Here is a 22,453-nt window from a genome sequence, read left to right as displayed (position 1 = left end):
AAGGAACAAACGGTAGAAGACAGACGTACACGATGTTATTGTGGCAGAGAGGTTAAAAGCAGGCTCACTTTGTTCTTCAAGTTTTAAATAACTAATAATGAAGTCCTTAAATATGTATTGCATTTCTGGATTTTACAGCAGTTGTGGGTGTGTCTGTCTCTCTAGCTCCCGTTTGGGTGCTCCCTGTGAAGAGAGCTCAGAGATGCCACCTTTCTTTGTTGAGGTGACAGTGTCTGGAGAGCTGTGAACCCCGCGGTGAGGGGCGGGTGACTGACCTGGGGGGAGGCTGGGTCAGCGTGGGGATCCACCCCCACTCCACCTTCCTGTAGGGAATCCAGTTGTAAGTCTTTATGATATGGGTAAAAGGAACCTGGAAGAGGTGTTATTTTTTAAGAAGTAAGTGCCATGCTCTTTTTTCCTCATTCTTCTCCGTGTTTAAGCAGCATTGAAGGATAAGGCACTACTAGCATGTTTGTTTGGAAACGATCTTGTTGGTTATTTTACATTGAATATGATACTAAGGTTGCCTGGTAACAGAAGTTTCCCTTAACAACATGGAACTCTGTTGAATCTATTGTCCCATTGGCTAAGCCTTCTGAAGTCAGTGCGGTGGCAGCTGAAGAGGCCGCTTCCCCTTGGAGGAAGCCCCTGGATTGGCAAGAGGCAAGGCCCTTGACTGAGGGAGTGAGGCCAGTTTGCAGGGACCCCACATGGCACCTGCGGCTCTCTCCTGCCCCCTGCTGGCTGGCCAAGCAGCCTCGCGACAGTGTGCTCAGTGTGAATGTTCACTGGGCAGGCCAAGGCTTTTGTTCCAGAAACACTGACTTCAGAAACGGCCGGCCGTGTGTGTGGAGCATGGCTTACGTGTGTCTTAAACCTCTTGAACAAAGCAAGTTGATGTTTCAAATGCAAGAAACATCATTTCCTCCCATTGCTTTCTTTCATTTATTTTAGCAGTGTGTTTCTTCTGTGTTAAGAATGAGCCAGATTTCCCCCTCACCCTTTTCTAGCTTGGCTTTATGTCAGTCACACTGGCCAGAACAGGGTAAATTTTTTAGCTTCTCTGCCTTAGGAAGAACCTGTCTTTATTGATTAAAAGTGAGAGGATATATCCAGTCCTTGGGGTCGTGTTTCTATCCCTGCTAGACTAGGGGAGTGGTCAGCACCATTTCTCTGGAGACTGCCTCTCCCGCCTGCGTTGAGTAGCGAGGCCGCAGGGTCAGCTGTGGGAGCCTGCAGGAAGGGGTTTGAGTGCCTGGTACGTACGAGCTCTGGGACAGAGGCGTGCCCACTGGGGGCCACTGCCTGGAACCACAGCCTTCCTGGTGAGACGAGAGGTTCTGAAGAGAGCCGAGATCATGCCCTCCTGGGCAGGCAGTTTCACCAATATGTGCTTTGGAAGGAGTGGATTCTGCCAGTCATGGGCGTGGTGCTGACACCCTCATGGTGGCCCCCTCCGGTCCCTGATAAGCTGACCCAGAGAGGGTCCTCATCTGCAAATGGGACAGTGGCCCCCTTGGCACATGGGGTTACATCAGTGACTTGGCCGCCTGGTGCCTCCTGGAGAGCAGCCGCTGGCCTTTACCTTAGATGTTCACGTCCAAACCAGCTCCAGAGTTTGCATGAAAACTCCCAGCCCTGTTGGAGACTCCTTAGTTCAGCTTGGCACAGAACCTCGGAAAACAGCAGTTCTGTTCCGGGTTCTTCCTTCAGAACTGAGTTCCAGTGCAGGGAAGGGAGCGGAGGGGCCGTGAGGTCAGCTGCAGCCTCCTGTGCCTCCCACTCGAGCTGAGGGCCATCTCTCTCCTGGGCTTCTCCCTGTCGTGTTCCCTGGTGCTCTACTGGCTTTGCAGAGGTTGGCAACGGCTCGTTCCATGGACTTCCTTGGGCCCCGCCCTTGACTCCTGTTCACTGAATGTCGTTAGGGTCCGGCCATCGCTGGCTTTGCTCTCCTTTAGCAGTTTCTAGATGTCCAGGCTTGAAACACTGCAGGCAGGCAGGGCCATGCTTGGGATCAGCCTTCTTCTTGTCAGTACTACTTTGACTAATTGCCTGAGGCACCGCCGGAGGGACTTGCTATTTTTAGAAGCTAATTCAGGTTTAAGACACCATCTAGGTAATGAGAGAGTTCAGGAAAGCTGTATCTGAGCTCCAGTAAAGGCGGACTCTTCCGTCCCAGCTGTCACTGTGTTTACACTCAGAGGAGCACACGATCGGGGGCGTGGCTCAGGTGTCAGCGCTGCGCTGTTCCACGCACCCACAGCAGCAGCCTGGTGGGACTAGAACTCAGACACGCTCGGGCACAAATCAGCCTCTTGGGAGAGCTGCTTACCTGCAGAATTCTTTTGTCATTAAGTGGTTGATGTCATTCTTTGAATGAGTGACAGTAATTCCCCACCTCAGGGTGGGCTGCGGGGGAGATTCAGTTGGAAAAATAACCCATAAGGCTTTGTGGCTCTGGGGGTCCTGATGCCCCACCCACATTTTCCTTCCCATGCCCGGGATTCTCTAAGACAAAGGGCAAGTCTTAAAGCCTTACGACATCCTAAGTCTTAGATCGCAATTAGAGAGAGAACCCAGTACAGGTGGAACAGTGACACCCTCAGAATTCTGCACTGGCCCTTCAAGAAGGCAGTTGTGGGCTCTTTGGACCCTTGACGGGCTTCTGTCCTCTGTCCTTCCTAAGCACAAAGATGGGAATTCTTCCCATTGCCTGTTTCTCTCCCCATCTCGGCTTCTACACAATGCAAAGTGGCCCGCTAACTAGAGCCCGTGTTCACTTTTGAACACATCAACCAATTATTTTGGGAGGAAAAGAATCTGCCAAAGAAACGAAGTATAGGTTGGAATGGTTTAATGAAGCCTGTGTTTATTCAACAAAGTGTGTTTTAAAATTTCATCCGAAGATCTCAAGTGAAAATTTCCCAGTGGGTGTTAAACTTTGGTGCACAGACTCTCATGTGGCCCCCAGTCTCAAGTCCACACCCCCACTTCATGCTTTTACTCTTGGCTGAGTCCCATGGAGGCCGGTTAGGGAATCCTCCAGGATCAGCCCTTGACCAGGATGGCTGGCTGGCTGGAGAATACTGTGCTTATGTCATTCAGAGACAAGCATTTCTTGAGCGCCTGCTGTGGGTGCTTGGCCGGGTCCTGCTGATGGTGCAGTGGTGGAAGTCCAGCCCACAGTTCCTGCCCTCATGGAATTTGTAGCCTAGTGAGGACTGCAAGTCAAATAACCACGAGCTAACTGCAGGGAGAGACTCCAGGGTGATTTCTATGAAGAGAGGACATGGGGTGCCCCGAGAACCCCTGACAGACGAACTTTGCCATTAGAAACCAGGCGGCATTTTCGTGAGAAAATGACATTTCCCTCCTGGTCAGAGCTGAGGAAGGTGCCTGTGTGTGTTCCGTGGCTGCTGTGACCCTGACCACACACCTGGGGCTGGAAAATAATACTCACTGTCACACAGTTCTGGAAGGCAGGAGCCATGGACTGAGGCCAGTGTTTGCTCCAGGAGAGTCCCTCGTGGCCCATTCAGGTGCCCAGAGCTGCGGGCCTTGCCCGCCTTGTTCCCTGGTGCCGCCTCCTCCCATGTAGGTGTGCAGCATCCTGCTCCAGGGCCTCTACACCCCTCATCTGCTGATGCAAGTGGTGGCACTTAGGGCGCACCTGGATAGTCCTCAGGATTCCTTTATCACCGCATGAGGGAACGTTCTCAGGTTCCAGGCATTAGGACCGGGATTCCTTTGGGGGCTGCTCTCCCGCCCACCACTGTACCTGAATGCACACAGCAGCCAGCATATCCAGAGGCCCCAGGAGGACCTGAGGTTGCTGGATCTAGAGCGGGACCTGGTATCAGAAGCAGGCGGGGCCAGGGATTCCCGAGAAAGTCTTGACGTGTACTTGAAGTGAGCCAAAGGGTTTTGAATGACTGGATCAGATTTATGTTTTTTATAGATGGGTCTCCAGTCTGTGTGAACAGATTGGAGGGTGCCGGGATGGGAGCTGAGGCCCAGGCAGAGGTTTTGCAGAGTCCCAGGAGAGGGCGCTGCAGCCCGGACTCGTGTGTGGGTGGGAAGGTGGCCGATGCATTTCTCTGCTGCTTTTCTCCCCACTGAGCTTGGGTCCTCGTGGAGGGCGGATGGCAGACATTTCACTTGGGGACCTGATGCCTATGCATCCGAAAGACTCCCCAGGCACCTGGGTCTAAGAACCACCGTCTGCCTTTGAGTAGAGTTTCTATAAACGTAACATTCACCTGATGAACGGAAGATGGCCACAGATCTAAAATCACAGGGAGCTTTAATGGAAGAAAATAGAAGATCACAGCTGTTCCCATGGACTAAGCTGGTAGGTGAGAGCCCCCTAACTTCTCAGCTCACACCTAACGGTGTCCGTGTCTGGTGAAAGCTGCTTCAGCAGGGACAGAGAGCAGCGTGGAGTGAGCTGGCTTGTGGGGTCGTCTTTTCAGTCTCCTCTTATGGGTCCTGGGAGAAGGGAGCGGCAGATGGCCAGGCCCCCACCACAGGTCATTGAGGTCATCTCCAGGTGGCTGCCACGGTGGGGTGGGGGGGTTGGGGGCATGTTCACACCCACTCCAAGGGCACATCCCGGCTGCTGTACACCCTTCACCTCTGCGATGCTGGGACCGCATGCTCAGGCGCGGTGGGGGCCCTTGCTGCACTTACTCGTCGGGGAGCTCTGGGATGGTGGGTGCACCCTGGCCCTGGGCTGGAGTGACTGATCTCTGTGACCAGACCTGCGACCACATCAAGCAGTCTGCCAGCGGAACCAAGCGGCGCGTGTTCATCAAGTCCATGGGCGGCTACCGTGGCTACCTGGCCAACATGGGGGGCTCACGGCCGGAGCCGATGCCGCATACATTTTCGAAGAGCCCTTCGACAGCAGGGATCTGCAGGTATGTGACGGGGGCTGGCCTAGGGGGACCGTCCCCTTTGGATCCACTCGGTGCTGTGGAGTGAAACATCGTATCTAGGGTGGTTTGCTTTTCGAGGGGGCATGGAGACAGGTACTACAGAACACGCCATGCTTGATGCCCTTCGCATTGCCCAGATGCCTCTCCCATGTGTCAGGTGAAGGCGGACGTGCCTGGTTGAGGACACCTTCTAGTCTCTTGTGTGAAACACGAGCTTGTTTTTTTGATGTAGTCTGTTGTGTAGTTAATGTTTTCTCACTTCTGTCACAAACGATTTGAGCGCCTCCGCTAACAATCACCACCCACGTCTGCAACTGGCTCTGAAGCTTGCTGCAGCTTCTTTTAAATCTTGAGGCCTCTGATGCTGCGTCTGCCTCTAAACTGACACACACACGGCCGTGGTTTTTTGGCATCTGTGGCTCTTTTAGGGAAGAGTGTCACCGAGCCCGGGGTCTGCCCCTGCTTGGATGGCACAGCAGAATCCAGGCCTGGACCCTGCAGTGTTCAGTTACTAAACTCCATGCAGGATGACAGGCCTTGGCAGATAAAATGCAACTTGAACAATTGTCTTTAGTTAGTTATATAAATAAATATATAATGTTATATATTGCTCTGCAACCCAGGTTGGAATGCAGTGGCATGATCCCGGCTCGCTACAACCTCCGATTCCCAGGTTCCAACAATCCTCCTGCCTCAGACTCCCGAGTAGTTGGGATTACAGGCACGTGCCACCATGCCCAGATAATTTTTGTATTTTTAATAGAGATGGGGTTTCACCTTGTTGGTCAGGCTGGTCTCGAACTCCTGACCTCGTGATCTGCCCATCTTGGCCTTCCAAAGTGCTGGGATTACAGGCGTGAGCCACTGTACCCGGCACCATTGTCTTTTAAAAGGTTAGGATGTTACTTGTTTCTGGGCCAAGTAGATCAAGTAAAAAGGGCCTTGGCGTTGTCACTAATTATGTGACATGTGAATCACGAATTTCTTCACTATGTCATATTAAATACTTGTGGAGTCATTCACTTCATCATGATGTTTCTGTCAGCGGTGGGTCCCATAAGATGATATTGGAGCTGCCCCAAACAGGTGCACTGTTATTTATCTTTTATAGAAAGATTATATATATTAAAAAACATATGTTATATACATATATATATTTTTAACTGTGCTTTTCTACATCTAGACATGTTTAGATACACAATTGCCTGCAGTATTCAACAGTCTCAGACATTTAGGTTTGTAGTCAGGAACAACAGATATGTGGCAGGCCCTGCCTCCTGGGTTTGTGAGAGTTCACTGTAGGATGTTTGCACAAGGCTCAAGTCACCTAGCAATGCATTTCTCAGAACATATCCCCCTGTTATGTGACTCATGACCGTATTTCAGAAATCTGTCCAAAGATCCTGCCTCACCAGCATTCAACCTGGCAAGAGCTTCAGAAGAGAAATTATGATTTTTTGTTGTTGTTGTTGAGATGGACGCTTGCTCTGTCACCCAGGCTGGAGTGCAGTGGCACAATCTCAGCTCACTGCAACTTCAGCCTCCTGGCTTCAAGTGATTCTCCTGCCTCAGCCTCCCAAGTAGGTGGGACTACAGCACCTGCCACCATGCCCGGCTAATTTTTGTATTTTTAGTAGAGACGGGGTTTCACCATGTTGGCCAGGCTGGTCTCAAACTCTTGACCTCAGGCAATCTACCCGCCTTGGCCTCCTAAAGAGCTGGGATTACAGGCATGAGCGACTGTGCCCAGGCTCCTACTTTGTGAAATTCTGCCACCGTGCCCAGTGACAGATTGATTAGATGTAAAAATCTCCATTTTCTTAGGATGAGTCATTAGAGAATTACCTCCCTCTTGTAATCCTCCCAAGATGATCTGATATAGGATGTTACCCTTTTCTAAGACAATCTGTTCCTTAAGAAATCTGTGTGTCGATGAGAGTTTACAAAATTCTCTGATCAGACACGGTTCATCAGGCCGTCATAGGAGATTCCATTGAAAGGCCACAGGTCGCTCTTTTCCTCTGAGAGCGCCGAGAGAACATCGTCATGAAAATAAGGAGCAATAGAGCCATGAATGAGCACTAGGCCAGTCACGGAATTATCATCTTCAGAGGGACCCTGTTGATTCCGGAAGGCGTTTCTAGTGGCCGCTGTGAGGGCTGCTCACATCAGTGCCCTGTGCTCAGCATTCATTGCTGCAGACGTGCTCTCGCCGCCTGGGGAGGCTCCCCGAGACCCAAGCTGTGAGAGCTTGCAGCCTCCTTGGCCACGCTCACCACCACGTGTGGTTGGCACTTCCTGCCCTGCAGGACCTGGCACACAGTAGGTGCTTAGCAGAAGTTTATTGTCTGATTAACAAAATGCTCTTTTCCAGTCCAATGTGGAGCGCCTGACGCAGAAAATGAAGACTACTATCCAGAGGGGCCTTGTGCTCAGGTGAGTGAGAGACCAGGGCTGATCTTATGGTCACCGTAACACTGCGGTTCTTAGATTCTGCTCTGTGACTTTGGGCTGGATGAGTGGTAATTTCTTTGCCCCTGGAGTGCACTATACGCTGAGCAGTTGCAGAACAGAGTCGTGGTGTGTTGCTCTACAGACTTCCCCGCATTTAGACAACTAAAATTTTTGCTTTATAGTCTTACTCTTTTAGATATCTTAAAATCATTTCTCTAATTAGCACCTGATGTTTATGAAGGAAGAAGGAAATAGTCATCCCTCTTAGCCTCAGGGAATGTGTCCCAAGTCTCCAGTGGGTGCCTGAACCTGGGGATAGTACCCGCCCCCTGTATACATGAGGGGGTGGGTACTGATAACCATCTGATAACCAAGGCGGCTACTGAGTGACTCAGGGACAGGAGGCACAGACAGCATGGAGACTTAGGGCACAGGGATGATTTGCGTTCTGGGTGGGAAAGAGCAACACAGCACGAGATTTCATCACTCCCTGTTAGCTGGGCTTAGGTGAAATCGACATCCTGTGTCAGTTTGTTGTGTCACATTATGTGTCGCGTGTGTTGTCACTATACAACAAAACGATCTGCAGTGTATGCATACACCCAGTTAGCTGGGAGACTTTTTTTTTTTTTTTTGAGACAGAGTCTTGCTCTGTTACCCAGGCTGGAGTGCAGTGGCGCAATCTTGGCTCACTGCAACCTCCACCTCTTCCAGGTTCAAGAGATTGTCCTGCCTCAGCCTTCTGAGTAGATGGGAGTACAGGTGTCCACCACCATGCACAACTAATTTTTGTATTTTCAGTAGAGATGGAGTTTCACTGCGTTGGCCAGGCTGGTCTCAAACTCCTGACCTCAGGTGATTCGCCCACCTCAGCCTCCCAAAGTGGTGGGATTACAGGCGTGATCCCCACCATGCCCAGCCAAATCATCTAAACTTTTAAGTCATGCCAAACATCACCAGCTTTAGGATTCTTTTGTTGGTGAGGTTTGAGTAATGGGGATTTTAAGGGAACTGTCAGCTTTCATGAAAACAGTGACAACCCCACTACTTGGAAATGCTTATTCAAATTAAACACTTCATCGAGTTAAAAACTGGAGCTTCCTAAGATTTAAAATGGATTATCAGACATGTAATACCTAACTCACACACACTCCTTCCTCACAACCTCCTATTCTTTATACTTTTAAACCAGAGCCCGTGAATTTATTCCAGAGAGCTGATGAATCCCCTGAAATGATGATGAAATAGGAGGCGTATGTGTGATTTTGTTAAAGAATCCACAACGTTTATCAGATTCTTAAAGCTGCGACCCATCCCCACCCCAGATGAGTTTATGAAATCCTGATTGAAGATTTTAAAATATTGGAGATTGTTAGTTGACTCATTCCATTTATTAAAATCCTCCTCTTACTGGGCAGGGGGAACACTTGACACTTTTGCTTAACAGGCTGAGTTCAGGCTACAGGAAACAGAGATTGTGTTTTTTTCTGTTCCAGCTATCCGTAAAGACCTAGAAATAAAAACGTGAATTCTGTGAAATAGAAATCGTCATTTCTATTTAACAACAAAGTGTTACTGTATAACTGATATTTCATATGACTCTAACCACCAACAGGGTGGGGCACCCTCTCCATTTGATAGAAACTTTGGAACCAAAATCTCTGCCAGAGCTATGGAGTGGATCACTGCGAAACTCAAGGAGGCCTGGGGCAGAGGTAAGGGGTCCGCGGAGGGAGGCCGTCTGCCTTGGTGAAAATGCTGTCCTATCGGGGAGAAGTAGGGTATACTGGTTCCTTCTTCAGTCCAGTACTGAGCTGCGTGTGATGTTCTAACTCCTGCTGGTCTCTGAGCGTTGCTATTTAACCAACCTTGGATTCCTGGGATAAGGTCAGCTTGGGCGTGGGTAACATGTTCTCTTTTATCACTGCTAGATTCAACCTGAAGTTCTTTTGTGCAGGCTTTTTGCTCTGGAGATCTTGAGCATCAGCCCGCAGTTTCCCTCACAGTTTAAGTGGGGCCTTCTATTTTTTGGATGTATGTTAGGACAACCTCCTTGCAACTCCATCTGTCAGAACTTCCAGTTTTGAGGAAGATTTGGCTGCTGAATGAATTGTTCATGTTTGTAGAACTATGCATGTTTTTCCTTAAATCAGTTTTGTAAGTTACATATTCTAACAAATCTTTAGATAAACTGAAAATTTTTTAAAAACATGACATTTTGTATAATACAATTGTTAATTGTTCCAATGTGGCTGGTCCCCACTCATTCCTGAGTGGCTGTTTGTGCCAGCATCTTTCTTGCCCCCACCCCCCTCAGCTTTCTTCAGTCATACCAGGTGTGTGCTTTTTTAGGGCAAACCATTATCACTGCCAATGTGCAACGTAGAAGAATGACAGTCTACAAAAAACAGTGATGTGAACAGTTTCAATTGGTTTGTCTTTTTGAAGAACTGACTGATTCTTTCTACATCGATTTTCTTTTGCTAATTTAGCTATGGATGTTTCTCACTCCTCTGTGTGTGTATTCGTGGGCATCAATTTCTTAAGGTAATTTCCCTATTCCACTATTTAGTGAAAAATTCTCTCCACTGAGAGGAAAAACAAAAGCTGCTTTCCAGGAAGCCATCAGGGCGATCCCACAAGAGCAGAGCTGCCCAGGCCAGGCGCTGGCCACACTGTGCAGTTGTTCTCAGCTGTTCTCGGCCGTTCTTGGCCATTCTCAGCCTCCCCCAGGCTTCCAGGCCAGGTTCAGGATGGTTGCCAGGAATCTCACTTCTCATCTCGCCCCATGATTCTGCTCTCCCACCTGCCCATGTGACAGGGTGTTGTTAATCTTTTTTAAAATCTTTTATAGGAAAAAAATTTACCACCGATGATTCCGTTTGTGTGCTGGGAATAAGCAAAAGAAACCTTATTTTTCAACCTGTGGCAGAGCTGAAGAAGCAAACGGATTTTGAGTAAGTTGGGGTCTTATTGCCTTAGCAAACCCAGCCAACGTGAGTACAGGACAGGAGAATGGCCATTGCTGTTGCTTTCGGCAACTCATTCAGGGGTTTGAGGAACTAGATTTTCTGAAGCTCAGTTAAAAAATACTAGGTCTTGGCCAGGCATGGCGGCTCACACCTATAATCCCAGCACTTTGGGAGGCCTAGGTGGGTGGATCACAAGGTCAAGAGATCAAGACCAGCCTGGCCCACATGGTGAAACCCCATCTCTACTAAAAATACAAAAATTAGCCAGGTGTGGTGGTGTACACCTGTAGTCCCAGCTACTCAGGAGGCTGAGACAGGAGAAATCGCCTGAACCTGGGAGGCAGAGGTTGCAGTGAGCTGAGACTGCACCTCTGCTCTCCAGCCTGGGGACAGAGCGAGACTCTGTCTCAAAAGAACAACAATAAGAAACCACCACTAGGTCTTTGGGAAGAATTTTTAGAAATATAAAAGCAATGGTTTCATTTGACCCTGAAATTGGCTTTATTATCTAGTTGATTCAGCCGACCCTACAAACCCCGTGTTTCTGGCAAGACGGCTCACTGTGCTGGCCGTGGCATCTCCCAGCCTCACTGCTGTCCCCCCATCCCTCCACAGGCACAGGATTCCCAAAGAACAGTGGTGGCTCAAGCTGCGGCCCCTCATGAAGATCCTGGCCAAGTACATGGACAACTATGATGTGTCGGACTCAGGCCAGCTAGAGCACGTGCAGCCCAGCCCTGGAGCGTCTGACCCAGTCCTGCCTGCATGTACCTGCAACCTGGACTCACCGTGGACCATCTGTTTTTGTAACACTTAAGTTATTTATCAGCACTTTCTGAAAGTATTTATTGACATTAATACCTAACAAGCAAGCACCTGTCACCGACCGTGTGCCCCACCAGCTCCAGTGCGTGCTGTCTGGACTGTGTCTCATGCTTTCAGATGTGTGTATTAAACGTTTGCCTACAACTCCAACAGTCCTCCGTTTTAGTTTTTTAAGTAGGAGATTAAAACCTCAATCTATGGGTGGCTACTAATGGTTTTCTCAGCACTTTTGTGGGCAAAGATTATAAAAATATTTTCAGTAGGGATCACTGAACTATGCACAAGTCATAAAAGGAGAACAAAGCCAGTAGTTTACACAGGCCAAGGGGAATGCCATGTTTATTGCCATGTGTCAGTTTCCAACCACAGCAGCAGGCCAGGACCCTGGGCCTTGACCCCAGGCTCCTGCTCTCCTTAGAAAGTAAAAGAGAACACATGAATCTTACCTACTCGGCCTCTTGATTGCAATCCTAGCTGCATGTTAAAACCACCAAGGTGGGGGTTTGAAAAATCTGATAGCCAGTTTCTCGTCCAGTCCAAGCCACGGTCCTTGCTGGGACCTAATTTGGAATTCTCTGATGACTCTTGCCAGAGTAGACATGGGTGCTGGCGTGACGGCCCTGCTGCCCTCGTGGGCCCACCTCCTGTAGGGACAGCGTTTCTGCCTCTTAGCTCTAGGTTGCAGGAGACCACAGCTGTGCCTCAGAAACGGCGGTGGAGAGCTGTGTGGAGGGAGAGGAGACCCCAAAAACAAGCTGTTTGGGAAATCAGAGTCCAACGGCCAAGAAGAGCTGGCGTGGCGGCTCTCCTTTCTGGCTCTGTGAAGACGAAGCGAGCGCTTACTCACCCCAGCCCACCTGCTTCTCAGGACTGCTTCCATCCGGCCGCCCCGTTGAACTTCCGTCTGTTAGGAGGACGCTCCCACAGGGCCTCGGTGTAATCGAGTTTCATGAATCAGCACAGGCAGACACGGGACACCTTTGTGTACCTTTTCATTTTACTTCTGTTTTTTAGTAAAAGCCCTAAATGCTACTTAAGATAATGACTCAAGCAGAGGTTAAATCAGAGTTGCCCTTTATTTTTAGATTCTTAAATATTCTAGAACTAATGAGGTAAAACAAGCCTTTCAGTCAGTAGAAAGTGAAAATTCTACGTGGTGCATCTTTGGCATTTCGTGTATGACTATTTCAATGGACATCTTCCTGGTCGCTCTTAAGATTGACTTGCCAGTCAGTTGGCAACACTTTAAGAATGGCATAATATTCTTGGAAAAGCAGTAGCATTTCTGACTTTTCATATTCAGCTCTAGAGGCCTATTGTCTCAGGGGCTCCTGCACAGTTGGGGGCACCAGGGCCGCTCACCTGATGATCCAGGATGGGTCCTTGGCGATTTTGGGATTCTCGGGTCTGAGTATGGCCAGGCCATGCGTGCTCTTCCCAGTGCCGAGGTACCTGAGAGGAAGGCAGGCGAGGTCAGTGAGGACTGGCTTCTACTTCAGTGCCGTTAAGGTCTCCAATCCCGGACGCTGTCTCCCCCACTCCCCGCTCCCCACTCCCCACTCCCCACTCACCTATCGCTCATGGCCAGGAGCTTCTTGTGGCTGATGGTGAAGAGCTGCTCCCTGTGGGCCTGCTTCATCTCATCCGAGAGGCCGTACAAGAAGTGGTCCATTCCTAGAAGACAAACCACAGGCACAGGGGGGCTGCCACCCAGGAGCTCGCACAGTGGGCTATGCCCTCGTGTCCCAGAGGGGACAGGTGCATCTCACTGTTACTTCACATACGTGTTTCAACCACAGGGTCATGTCTAACAGCCCAGAGATCACACCCTGACCTCTAGCTCCCACGAGCCACGCTGACTCTTACCAAGGCCTGCTTCTGCAGCGTGGATGCATTCAGGACCGCGTGAGGCTGATAATGCTGTGAGCAAAAGTGGCTCTACAGTGTAATGTGGCCAGGCCTGGGCCGTGGTCACGTCATCCTTCCACACGAATGAGCCCAGTCACTGCCGTGGGTTGGCCCCACTGGGCCTCAGGTCAGTAAAACTGAAATGACAGGATGCACTCTTCTCGCCCAGATGTCGGGAAGCGTGTTTCCAAGGCCAATATTTAGGGTGTCAGACGTGGAAATCGTATCACAGGCAAGGACAGAGGCGCCAGAAGCTGGTGCTCCTGCCTGTGCATGAGGGAACTCGGAAAACAGCAATGTCATCTGCGAGGCTGTGGACTGAGATTCTCACTGTTACACTCACAATACCTTTGTATGAAGGAGCGACAGGAGCATCTACGGTTGAGAAGACAAAGTTTGCCTTCGTCAATGTCTTGCTGCGTGAATTTTCCAGATTTTGCCCAGTAAACCTTCCCAAAAGATTGGAGTGTCTCTATTGTTTTTGGGTCCCTAGGAAACCCAGAGAAATAAATAGGCAAGCATTTTACCAAAGGACAAGTTTATGACAAACCTGTGACTTAACAGTTCAACATCTTCTATGGGTTAACAGCTCTATTTTACATCTGATCTAGTCCAAACAGCCCCCTGACAAATTGCTCAATTACTCTCAGTGGAAGTTTAAATCCGATCACATAAGACTTTCAACACGTTCTCCCTCTTAGACAGGGTCTGTCTGCATAAAGTCCTCCCCAGATGATTTAAATCCACCTCTCTGTGACATCAGGAGAGGAAAGATGTGGAGGGTGGGGGCAGGTCAAGATTATGAGGAAATTACAGAAGACTCACATGGAAAAATCAAGCAAACAAAGGTTTTCCTTTAATCTCCCTTAAGGACACACCCAGGGCAGTACAGGAATCAGTCTGAGGGGGCTGATCCAGACTTCCCTTTGTGTAAATGGAAAGAGCCCAGCCCTCCCTCCACCCTGACTCAGAGCTGCAGAGGGGTTGTGAGCTGCTTCCCCATCCTTGTCTAGAAGAGTGGCTTCCAGCACAGCAAATGGGAGAACTCAGCAGGGTGGCAACGGCTACCGACTTCTCTACCTACGTGCCTGCTTACCTACCTACCTACCTACCTACCTACCTAATCTATCTCTGCATCCACGAGCCAGGCTCTCATTCGCCCAGGCTGGCGTGTGGTGGCACAATCTGCTGACTGCAGCTTCAACCTCCCTAGGCTCAAGGGATCCTCCCGCCTTAGCCTCCTGTAGCTAGGACCACAGGCACTTGCCGCCATGCCTGGCCAACTCCTTCTTAAAAAGTGTCAGAATACAGGTTCTCTTGGGCAGCAAAGCCATACACAATCAAGAATTTATTATTTTAGAATAACGGTGTTATGTTTATGAAAGCTAACAGTTGCATCCACATCAGGCACCTCCAAATGAAATGAGCTAAGAATGTTCTCAGGCTATATCGCGCCCCTCACCTGGGGCCTGTGTCCCAGGTCCCCCAGAGCAGGGTTGCAACCTCAGACAGCCACTATGGATACTGTGTTTTTCTCCTATGCCTATGAAAAAGTCTATAGATTAGGTGCAGCAAGATATTAACAAAATACAACAATTATACTGTAATAAAAGTTATGCTAAGTAAAACAAGCGTTCTGTGAACAGAAGCTCTTGGACACCCACAGCGTATCTGATGACCTAGATGGCTACTGAGTGACCAACAGGCAGGTACCGTAGACAGTGTCAGCTTTCATCCCACTGCTTAGAAGAATGGTGTACAATTTAAAACTTTGGAAGTGTTTATATCTGGAATTCTCCATTTAATATTTTCAGACCAAGGGTGACTGGGTAATAAACCGTGGAAGGCAAAACCATGGATGGAGGCACTACCGTGTTCTGCCAAAATATGCTGGCTTAAGCCAGGGTTTACTAAAGACAGAATGCTTCCCGTTTACGCTGCTGGCCCCAATCCTTGCACCAGAAAGGACATTGCTGGGTGTGGCTAAGTGCTCGAGAAGTGAAAAGCAGCACATAGAACAACTTTTGTCTAAAGTTCACTGCAGTAGAAGAAAATGACACTGATAATCATGAGTAGGAGACTAAAACACCGTGTGCGTCCCAATGTGTGAACTAGAGCAAAGCTCACCTGTAAGAGTAAAGGGTGAAAACCCCACTGTGGCTGAGTTTTGCGCCTCCACTGTAAGCACCACCTTTTTCTCGAATTTCTGTATGTAGGAATTTAGCAGTCATCAAACATGCAAGGATTTTAAGACTGAAATTAATGATTAAAAAATGCAAGTTTAAAACACCATGGCTGATAAAAAAGCATAGACAATGAAGTAATTATTGGATTAAGTGAAAATGAAAATAAAATCAAGTTGTACAATAATGTCACATAAATTACGGTCCCATTTTTTTGTTCTTGTTTTTTAAGAGATGGGATCTTGCTCTGTCGCCAGGCTGGAGTGCATAAGGGCAATCACAGCTCACTGCAGCCTTGAACTCCTGTGCTCAAGGGATCCTCCCACCAGTCTCCTGAGTAGCTGGGCCTACAGATGCGTGCCACCACGCCTATTTTTACAATTTCTGTAGAGGCAGGGTCTAGTTCCGTTGCCCAGGCTGGTCTTAAACACCTGGCTTCAAGTGATCCTCCTGCCTTCAAAGTGCTGGGCTTACAGGCATGAGATTTTCTTTTTAATTAACAAAAACTAAAAAGCACAAGGAAGCACAATTTTCAAGCAGTTGTCTTGGATTACATGGTTGAAAGCAGTGGTGGTGGGGAGGGAATCTAACACTTCCAGCACCACACTGCTTAACTTGTTCCAATGCATATGTGGCATTTTTAAAATCTGGTGAAGTAGAAAGAGGTTATTTCTATTGTAAAGGCAAATGTGCAAATGAATATTTAAATGTCTCACATCAGGATACCAAAAAAAAAAGGAAACTGAAGTCAAACTCTTTGAGTTTTATAGGAATCCCTTAAGAAAACACACACTCTCCGATACATCACATTTCCAGGAACGGGCCTGATTTCATCTGCCTTCCACTGCGAATCGTGACATCACATTCTAGATGATTCCAGAACACATCCACCTCCGACAGAAGGCAGGGCAGACAATGATGGTAGCGTCTGCAGCAAAGACACAGGCTCCTTAAAGACGCCCGTGGCGAGATCAGCCCCGGGTCACCACTTCCACAGATGTGCCATTTCCCAAAGCAGATGAAGGGAGTCAAATAGGCCAGGTGGGAAATCAAGGAAGGAGTGGGCGTGTTCCCAGTGGCTGTGCTGGGAGAAGTCATGACCATCTCGTGTGGGCCCTCCAGGAGAAACCCAGTGCCACTTGGGTGGCTGGGGCGTCATCAGTTGGGACCAGCGAGGTCGGAGCCAGACCCTGGGGGACGGAGCCTCTACAAGCACCAGCAGGGATGGCCTTCCATCCATCCATGCATCCTCCTCCTTGAGAAATTTCTGTTACTTGTATATTAAAAACACATGCTCACTGTTGAAAGATTATAAAATACAAAAAACAAGGAAAAAAAGATCTAGAATCCCCCTGGCCCAGGGGGAACCTCCACATTTTTAGCGTTTTCTGTCTGCATTTTCCTATTGGATGGTGGAAACAGACCACTCTTCTGCTGGCACAGCAGACAGATCTGTTTATCTCCTACAAATATGGAAATTAATGAACAAAACAGCTGACCACACACCTCTTTTCTACAGAAGAGCTCTTTCTGGGCCCCCACTGCAGCCCCATATTTCCTCCCACCTGGCTACACACCTCCCCATCTGTGGTCCTACTGTGACACACGTACACCCTGGAGGCCCGGCACCTTCTCCTATCAGGATAGACTGCCCAGGCCTAAGCCTGCCTTCCCCTCTCTACCACTCGGGTGGCTGGGGCACCATCAGTTGGGACCAGCGAGGTTGGAGCCAGACCCTGGGGGTCTCCTCCTTGGTTTAGTCCCTCATGGGGGTAGCTGCCTGGGACAAGGATACAGGAAGTGAATTTCCGGGATATAACATTTTTGCACAGATCTGTGTCATCCACACCCAACTGACAGGTCCCCAAAAGTGTATGTCTGTGAGTCTGTCCTCCTGGTCTGGCCAGTTTCCACAGATGGGATGAACACAGCCGAGGGGCAGCCACACTTTGGAAGAAAGGGCTGGAGGGCCAGTTCGTAGGCTGCAAACTCCCTCGCCCCACGCCACTTTGGGAACAGGCCTGACCCTCACTCTCGGCCGTGGCTTTGGCCGCTCAACCCCGGGCCTCCTTCCCTGAGCTTCTGACTTGGTGGGGAGACAGGGGAGGCAAACTCCTCAGAGGGACTGTGAGGCAGCCTCCAGCCCTGCCATCTGCAGGGCTCTGCAGGACCACCTGGTTTCTCCCCACTGCCCTGTCCCTCTGTGGCCCCGGGTCAGGCACCCCCCACCCACCCACCCACAGTCTGGCTCATGAGGTTCTCCTGCAGCCCCCATGGCTGCCTGGGTCACCTCCCACTCTCCCTTGTGGCTTTGTGTCTTGATCTACCTTTGCTGCCGTTCCATGCATCTGTCCTCACGAAGGCTTAATCTACTATGTTTATCAGAAGTCTCAACCTAAATTCATTCAATTTCCACCTAGAGATGAGGGGAGTACATGGGGCATTTTGAAAGGAGTTTGTGGTTAGGGCCTTTGTTCATAAAGACTCTGCTGTTTAAAGAGGGCTGCTCGTAGACTCACAAAGCCCCAGGTCCAACACTCAGAGTCAGTGCAGACTCTTCCTGTGCTAAAACATGCCCTGTGAACTCGAACAGGCTTGACAAGTTGCTTCTGTAAGGCTCAGGCCTGAGAGATCCCGACCTCCACCCTCCTACCTGGCATGATCTGGGTCCGTGTAGGGGACAGTTCGGATGCATTCGCCCACATAATTCACCGGGAAGTGCATCAGGAAGTGAGTCTTCATCTGCCAGGGCTTGAAGGTGGGTTCCTGAGGGATAAGGTGCGGTCAAAGGTGGCTGTCCTATTTTTATTTTGGCCTTTTCTTAGTGTGTGTTTTCTGTAACTACTGCTGTGTAGAACTTCTATATGAGTTTTAGGTTGTGAATCTTGCCCACCCAGAGTTCCCCCACCCCAGAGAGCCTCCACTTCGGCCCCCCTGGGCTGGTCCTGCCTGTGCTCCGCTTGGTGTGAATGTTGAGTGTGATCGGTCCACAGGGCTGCTTGACCCTGCGTCTCCTTCCTTCTTGTTGCTGAGGCCAGTTCTGTTCTCTCTTTCTCCACCTGAACTGCACTTGAAGCCAAGATGAAGGATGAGAAGTGGTTGCTAAGAAGGACCCCCTTGCAGCGAATTTGCTGTGAGGAGGCTGTGCTGGCCCAGCCTGTCATTTCCTTCTCTAAGCTCATTCCAGAGGTCGGCAAGGGGCAGCCTGTCCCTGCCTGCTCTCGTGGCCTGCGAATCAAGAATGGATTTTACATTTCCAAATGATTGAACAAATAAAAAACTAACACTTCTGTGGGGAAAAGAAAGAGAGATCAGCCTGTTACTGTGTCTATATAGAAAGAACTAGACATAAGAGACTCCATTTTGTTCTGTATTTGAGATGCTGTTAATCTGTGACCCTACCCCCAACTTTGTCCTTGCAAGAGACACGTGCTGCGGCGACTCAAGGTTTAATGGATTTTGGGCTGTGCAGGATGTGTCTTTGTTAAATAAGTGCCTGAAGACAGCTTGCTGGTTAAAAGTCATCACCATTCTCTTAATTTCAAATGCCCAGGGACACGTACATGGCCAAAGGTCGCAGAGACCTCTGCCTAGAAAAGCTAGGTATTTTTTTTTTTTTTTTTTTTTTTTTTTGAGATGGAGTCTTGCTCTGTCACCCAGGCTGGAGTGCAGTGGCCAGATCTCAGCTCACTGCAAGCTCCGCCTCCCGGGTTTACGCCATTCTCCTGCCTCAGCCTCCCGAGTAGCTGGGACTACAGGCGCCGCCACTGCGCCCGGCTAATTTTTTATGTATTTTTAGTAGAGACGGGGTTTCACCGTGTTCGCCAGGATGGTCTCGATCTCCTGACCTTGTGATCCGCCCGTCTCGGCCTCCCAAAGTGCTGGGATTACAGGCTTGAGCCACCGCGCCCGGCCCGAAAAGCTAGGTATTGTCCAAGGTTTCTCCCCATGTGATAGGCTGAAACAATGCTGCTAAAAGGTTTATGGAGATGTTTGCATATGCATCTCAAGGCACAGCATTTTCCTTTAAACTTATTCATGTCACAGAGATTTTTGTTCATATGTCTTACTGCTGATTTCCTCCCTACAATGATCCTATTGTCCTGCCACTCCCTTATCTTTAAGATGGTAAAGATAATTATCAATAAATACTAAGGGAACTCAGAGACCGGTGCCAGTGTGGGTCCTCTCTAAGCTGAGCGCCAGTCCCCTGGGCCCACTTTTTCTTTCTCTATACTTTGTCTCTGAGTCTCATTTCTTTTCTCAAGTCTCTTGTTCCACCTAACGAGAAACACCCACAGGTGTGGAGGGGCAAGCCACCCCTTCATCTGGTGCCCAACGTGGAAGCTTTTCTCTAAGGTGAAGGTACACCAGAGCGTGGTCATTGAGGACAAGTCGATGAGAGACTCCCGAGTACGTCTACAGTCAGCCTTGCGGTAAGCTTGTGCACTCGGAAGAACCTAGGGTAACAATGGGGCAAACTGAAAGTAAATATGCCTCTTATCACAGCTTTATTAAAATTCTCTTAAAAAGAGGGGGAGTTAAAGTCTCTACCAAAAATCTAATTATGCTATTTCAAACAATAGAACAGTTTTGTCCATGGTTTCCAGAACAGGGAACTTTAGATCTAAAAGACTGGGAAAAAATTGGCAAAGAATTAAAACAAGCAAGTAGGGAAAGTAAAATCATCCCACTTACAGTATGGAATGATTGAGTCATTATTAAAGTAGCTTTAGAACCATTGCAAACAGAAGAAGATAGCGTTCCAATTTCTGATGTCCCTAAAAGCTGTGCAGTAGATTGTGAAAAAGAGGCAGGGATAGAATCCTGGAAAGGAACGGAAAGTTCACACTGCAAATGTGTAGCAGAGCTGGTAATGGCTCGGTCAATGCAAAATGTTTATGTTAATCAATTACAGGAGGTAGTATATCCTGAAACGTTAAAATTAGAAGAAAAGAGTCCAGAATTAGCAGAGTCATCAGAATCTAAACCACGATGGCCAACTCCTCTTACAGCAGCTCAGATGCCTGTAACTTTGCAACCTCAAATGCAGGTTAAACAAGTACAAACTCCAAAAGAAGATCAAATAGAAAAAGATAGAGTCTCTGGCATGGCAATGCCAATCCAAATACAGTGTCCACAATACCAGCCGGTAGAAAATAAGTCCCAGCCGCCAGTAGTCTATCAATACTGGCTGCCAGCCGAGCTGCAGTATCGGCAGCCCCCAGAAAATCCGTATGGACAACCAGGAACATTTCCACTGCCACAGGGCAGGGTGCCATATCCTCAGCCGCCCACCATGAGACTTAATCCTACAGCACCGCCTAGTACACAGGGTATTGCAGTACATAAAATTATTGATGAGGCAAGAAAACAAGGAGATATTGAGGCGTGGCAATTCCCAGTAATATTAGAAGCAAGACCACCTGGAGAAGGGGTCCAAGAGGGAGAGCCTCCCATAGCTGAAGCCAGATATCAGTCTTTTTCTATAAAAATGCTAAAAGAAATGAAAGAAGGAGTAAAACAGTATGGACCCAACTCTCCTTACATGAGAACATTATTTGATTCCATTGCTCATGGACATAGACTCATTCCTTATGATTGGGAGATTCTGGCAAAATCATCACTCTCACCCTCTCAGTTTTTACAATTTAAGACTTGGTTGATTGATGACGCACAAGTACAGGTCCAAAGAAATAGGACTGCCAATCCTCCAATTAACATAGATGCAGATCAACTATTAGGAATAGGTCAAAATTGGAGCACCGTTGACCAACAAGTAATAATGCCAAATGAGGCCATTGAGCAAATCAGGGCTATCTGCCTTAGGGCCTGGGAGAAAATCCAAGACCCAGGAACCACCTGCCCCTCCTTTAATACAATAAGACAAGGCTCTAAAGAGCCCTACCCTGATTTTGTAGCAAGACTTCAAGATGCTACTCAAAAGTCAATTACCAATGAAAATGCCCGTAAGGTCATAGTGGAGTTGATGGCGTATGAAAACACCAATCTTGACTGTCAATCAGCCATTAAGCCATTAAAAGGAAGGGTTCCCGCAGGATCAGATGTAATCTCAGAGTACGTTAAAGCCTGCAATGGAATTGGAGGAGCTATGCATAAAGCTATGCTTATGGCTCAAGCAATCACAGGAGTTGCTTTAGGAGGACAAGTTAGAACATTTGGGGAAAAATGTTATAATTGTGGTCAAATTGGTCATCTAAAAAAGAATTGCCTAGTCTCAAGTAAGCAAAATGTAACTACTGAAGCTACTACAACAACAGATAAAGAGTCACCTGGCCTATGTACAAGATGTAAAAAGGGAAAACATTGGGGTAATCAATGTCGTTCTAAATTTGATAAAAATGGACAACCACTGTCGGGAAACGAGAGGAGGGGCCAGCCTCAGGCCCCGCAACAAACTGGGGCATTCCAAATTCAGCCCTTTGTTCCTCAGGGTTTTCAGGAACAACAACCCCCACTGTCACAAGTGTCTCAGGGGATAAGCCAGTTATCACAATACAGCAATTATCCCCCGCCACAAGAGGCAGTGCAGCAGTAGATGTATGCACCATACAAGCAGTCTTTGCTTCCAGGGGAGCCGCCACAAAAAATCCCCACAGGGGTATATGGCCCATTGCCTGAGGGCGCTGTAGGACTAATCTTAGGAAGATCAAGTTTAAATCTAAAGGGAGTTCAAATTCATACTGGTGTGGTTGATTCAGACTATAAAGGCGAAATTCAATTGGTTATTAGTTCCTCAATTCCTTGGAGTGCCAGGCCAGGAGACAAGATTGCTCAATTATTACTCCTACCTTATATTAAAGTTGGAAAGAGTGAGATAAAAAGAACAGGAGGGTTCGGAAGCACTGATCCGGCAGGAAAGGCTGCATATTGGGCAAGTCTGGTCTCTGAGAGCATACCTGTGTGTAAGGCCATTATTCAAGGAAAACAGTTTGAAGGGTTGGTAGACACTGGAGCAGATATCTCTGGCATTGCTTTAAATTAGTGGCCAAAAATTGGCCTAAACAAAAGGCTGTTAGAAGACTTGTCGGCGTAGGCACAGCTTCAGAAGTGTATGAAAGTACAATGATTTTACATTGTTTAGGACCAGATAATCAAGAAAGTACTGTTCAGCCAATGATTACTTCAATTCCTGTTAATCTATGGGGTCGAG

The 22,453-nt window shown here is 48.4% G+C and overlaps 1 protein-coding gene and 1 pseudogene across 1 annotated transcript in view; one reads left to right on the top strand and one right to left on the bottom strand.

Annotated features, from left to right (window-relative positions):
• LOC140711305 (ATP-dependent 6-phosphofructokinase, platelet type-like) lies at window positions 1-11,338 on the top strand (annotated as a pseudogene).
• LOC140711306 (uncharacterized) overlaps window positions 1-22,453 on the bottom strand; it is a 66,506-nt gene that overhangs the window by 240 nt on the left and 43,813 nt on the right. Inside the window, exons 5-8 of the mRNA XM_073014267.1 lie at window positions 12,760-12,862; window positions 12,551-12,640; window positions 12,036-12,118; window positions 11,635-11,832 (exon numbers count right to left, since the gene is read on the bottom strand). Of these exons, the coding sequence (XP_072870368.1) occupies window positions 11,635-11,832; window positions 12,036-12,118; window positions 12,551-12,640; window positions 12,760-12,862 (474 nt within the window). The remainder of the gene's footprint in view (window positions 1-11,634; window positions 11,833-12,035; window positions 12,119-12,550; window positions 12,641-12,759; window positions 12,863-22,453) is intronic.

This window comes from Chlorocebus sabaeus, unplaced genomic scaffold, assembly GCF_047675955.1.
Source record: "Chlorocebus sabaeus isolate Y175 unplaced genomic scaffold, mChlSab1.0.hap1 unalloc_scaffold_553, whole genome shotgun sequence".
Taxonomy (NCBI): Eukaryota; Metazoa; Chordata; class Mammalia; order Primates; family Cercopithecidae; genus Chlorocebus; species Chlorocebus sabaeus.
The sequence above is the reverse complement of the archived record's forward strand: the minus strand, read 5'-3'. Positions and strand labels throughout refer to the sequence as shown.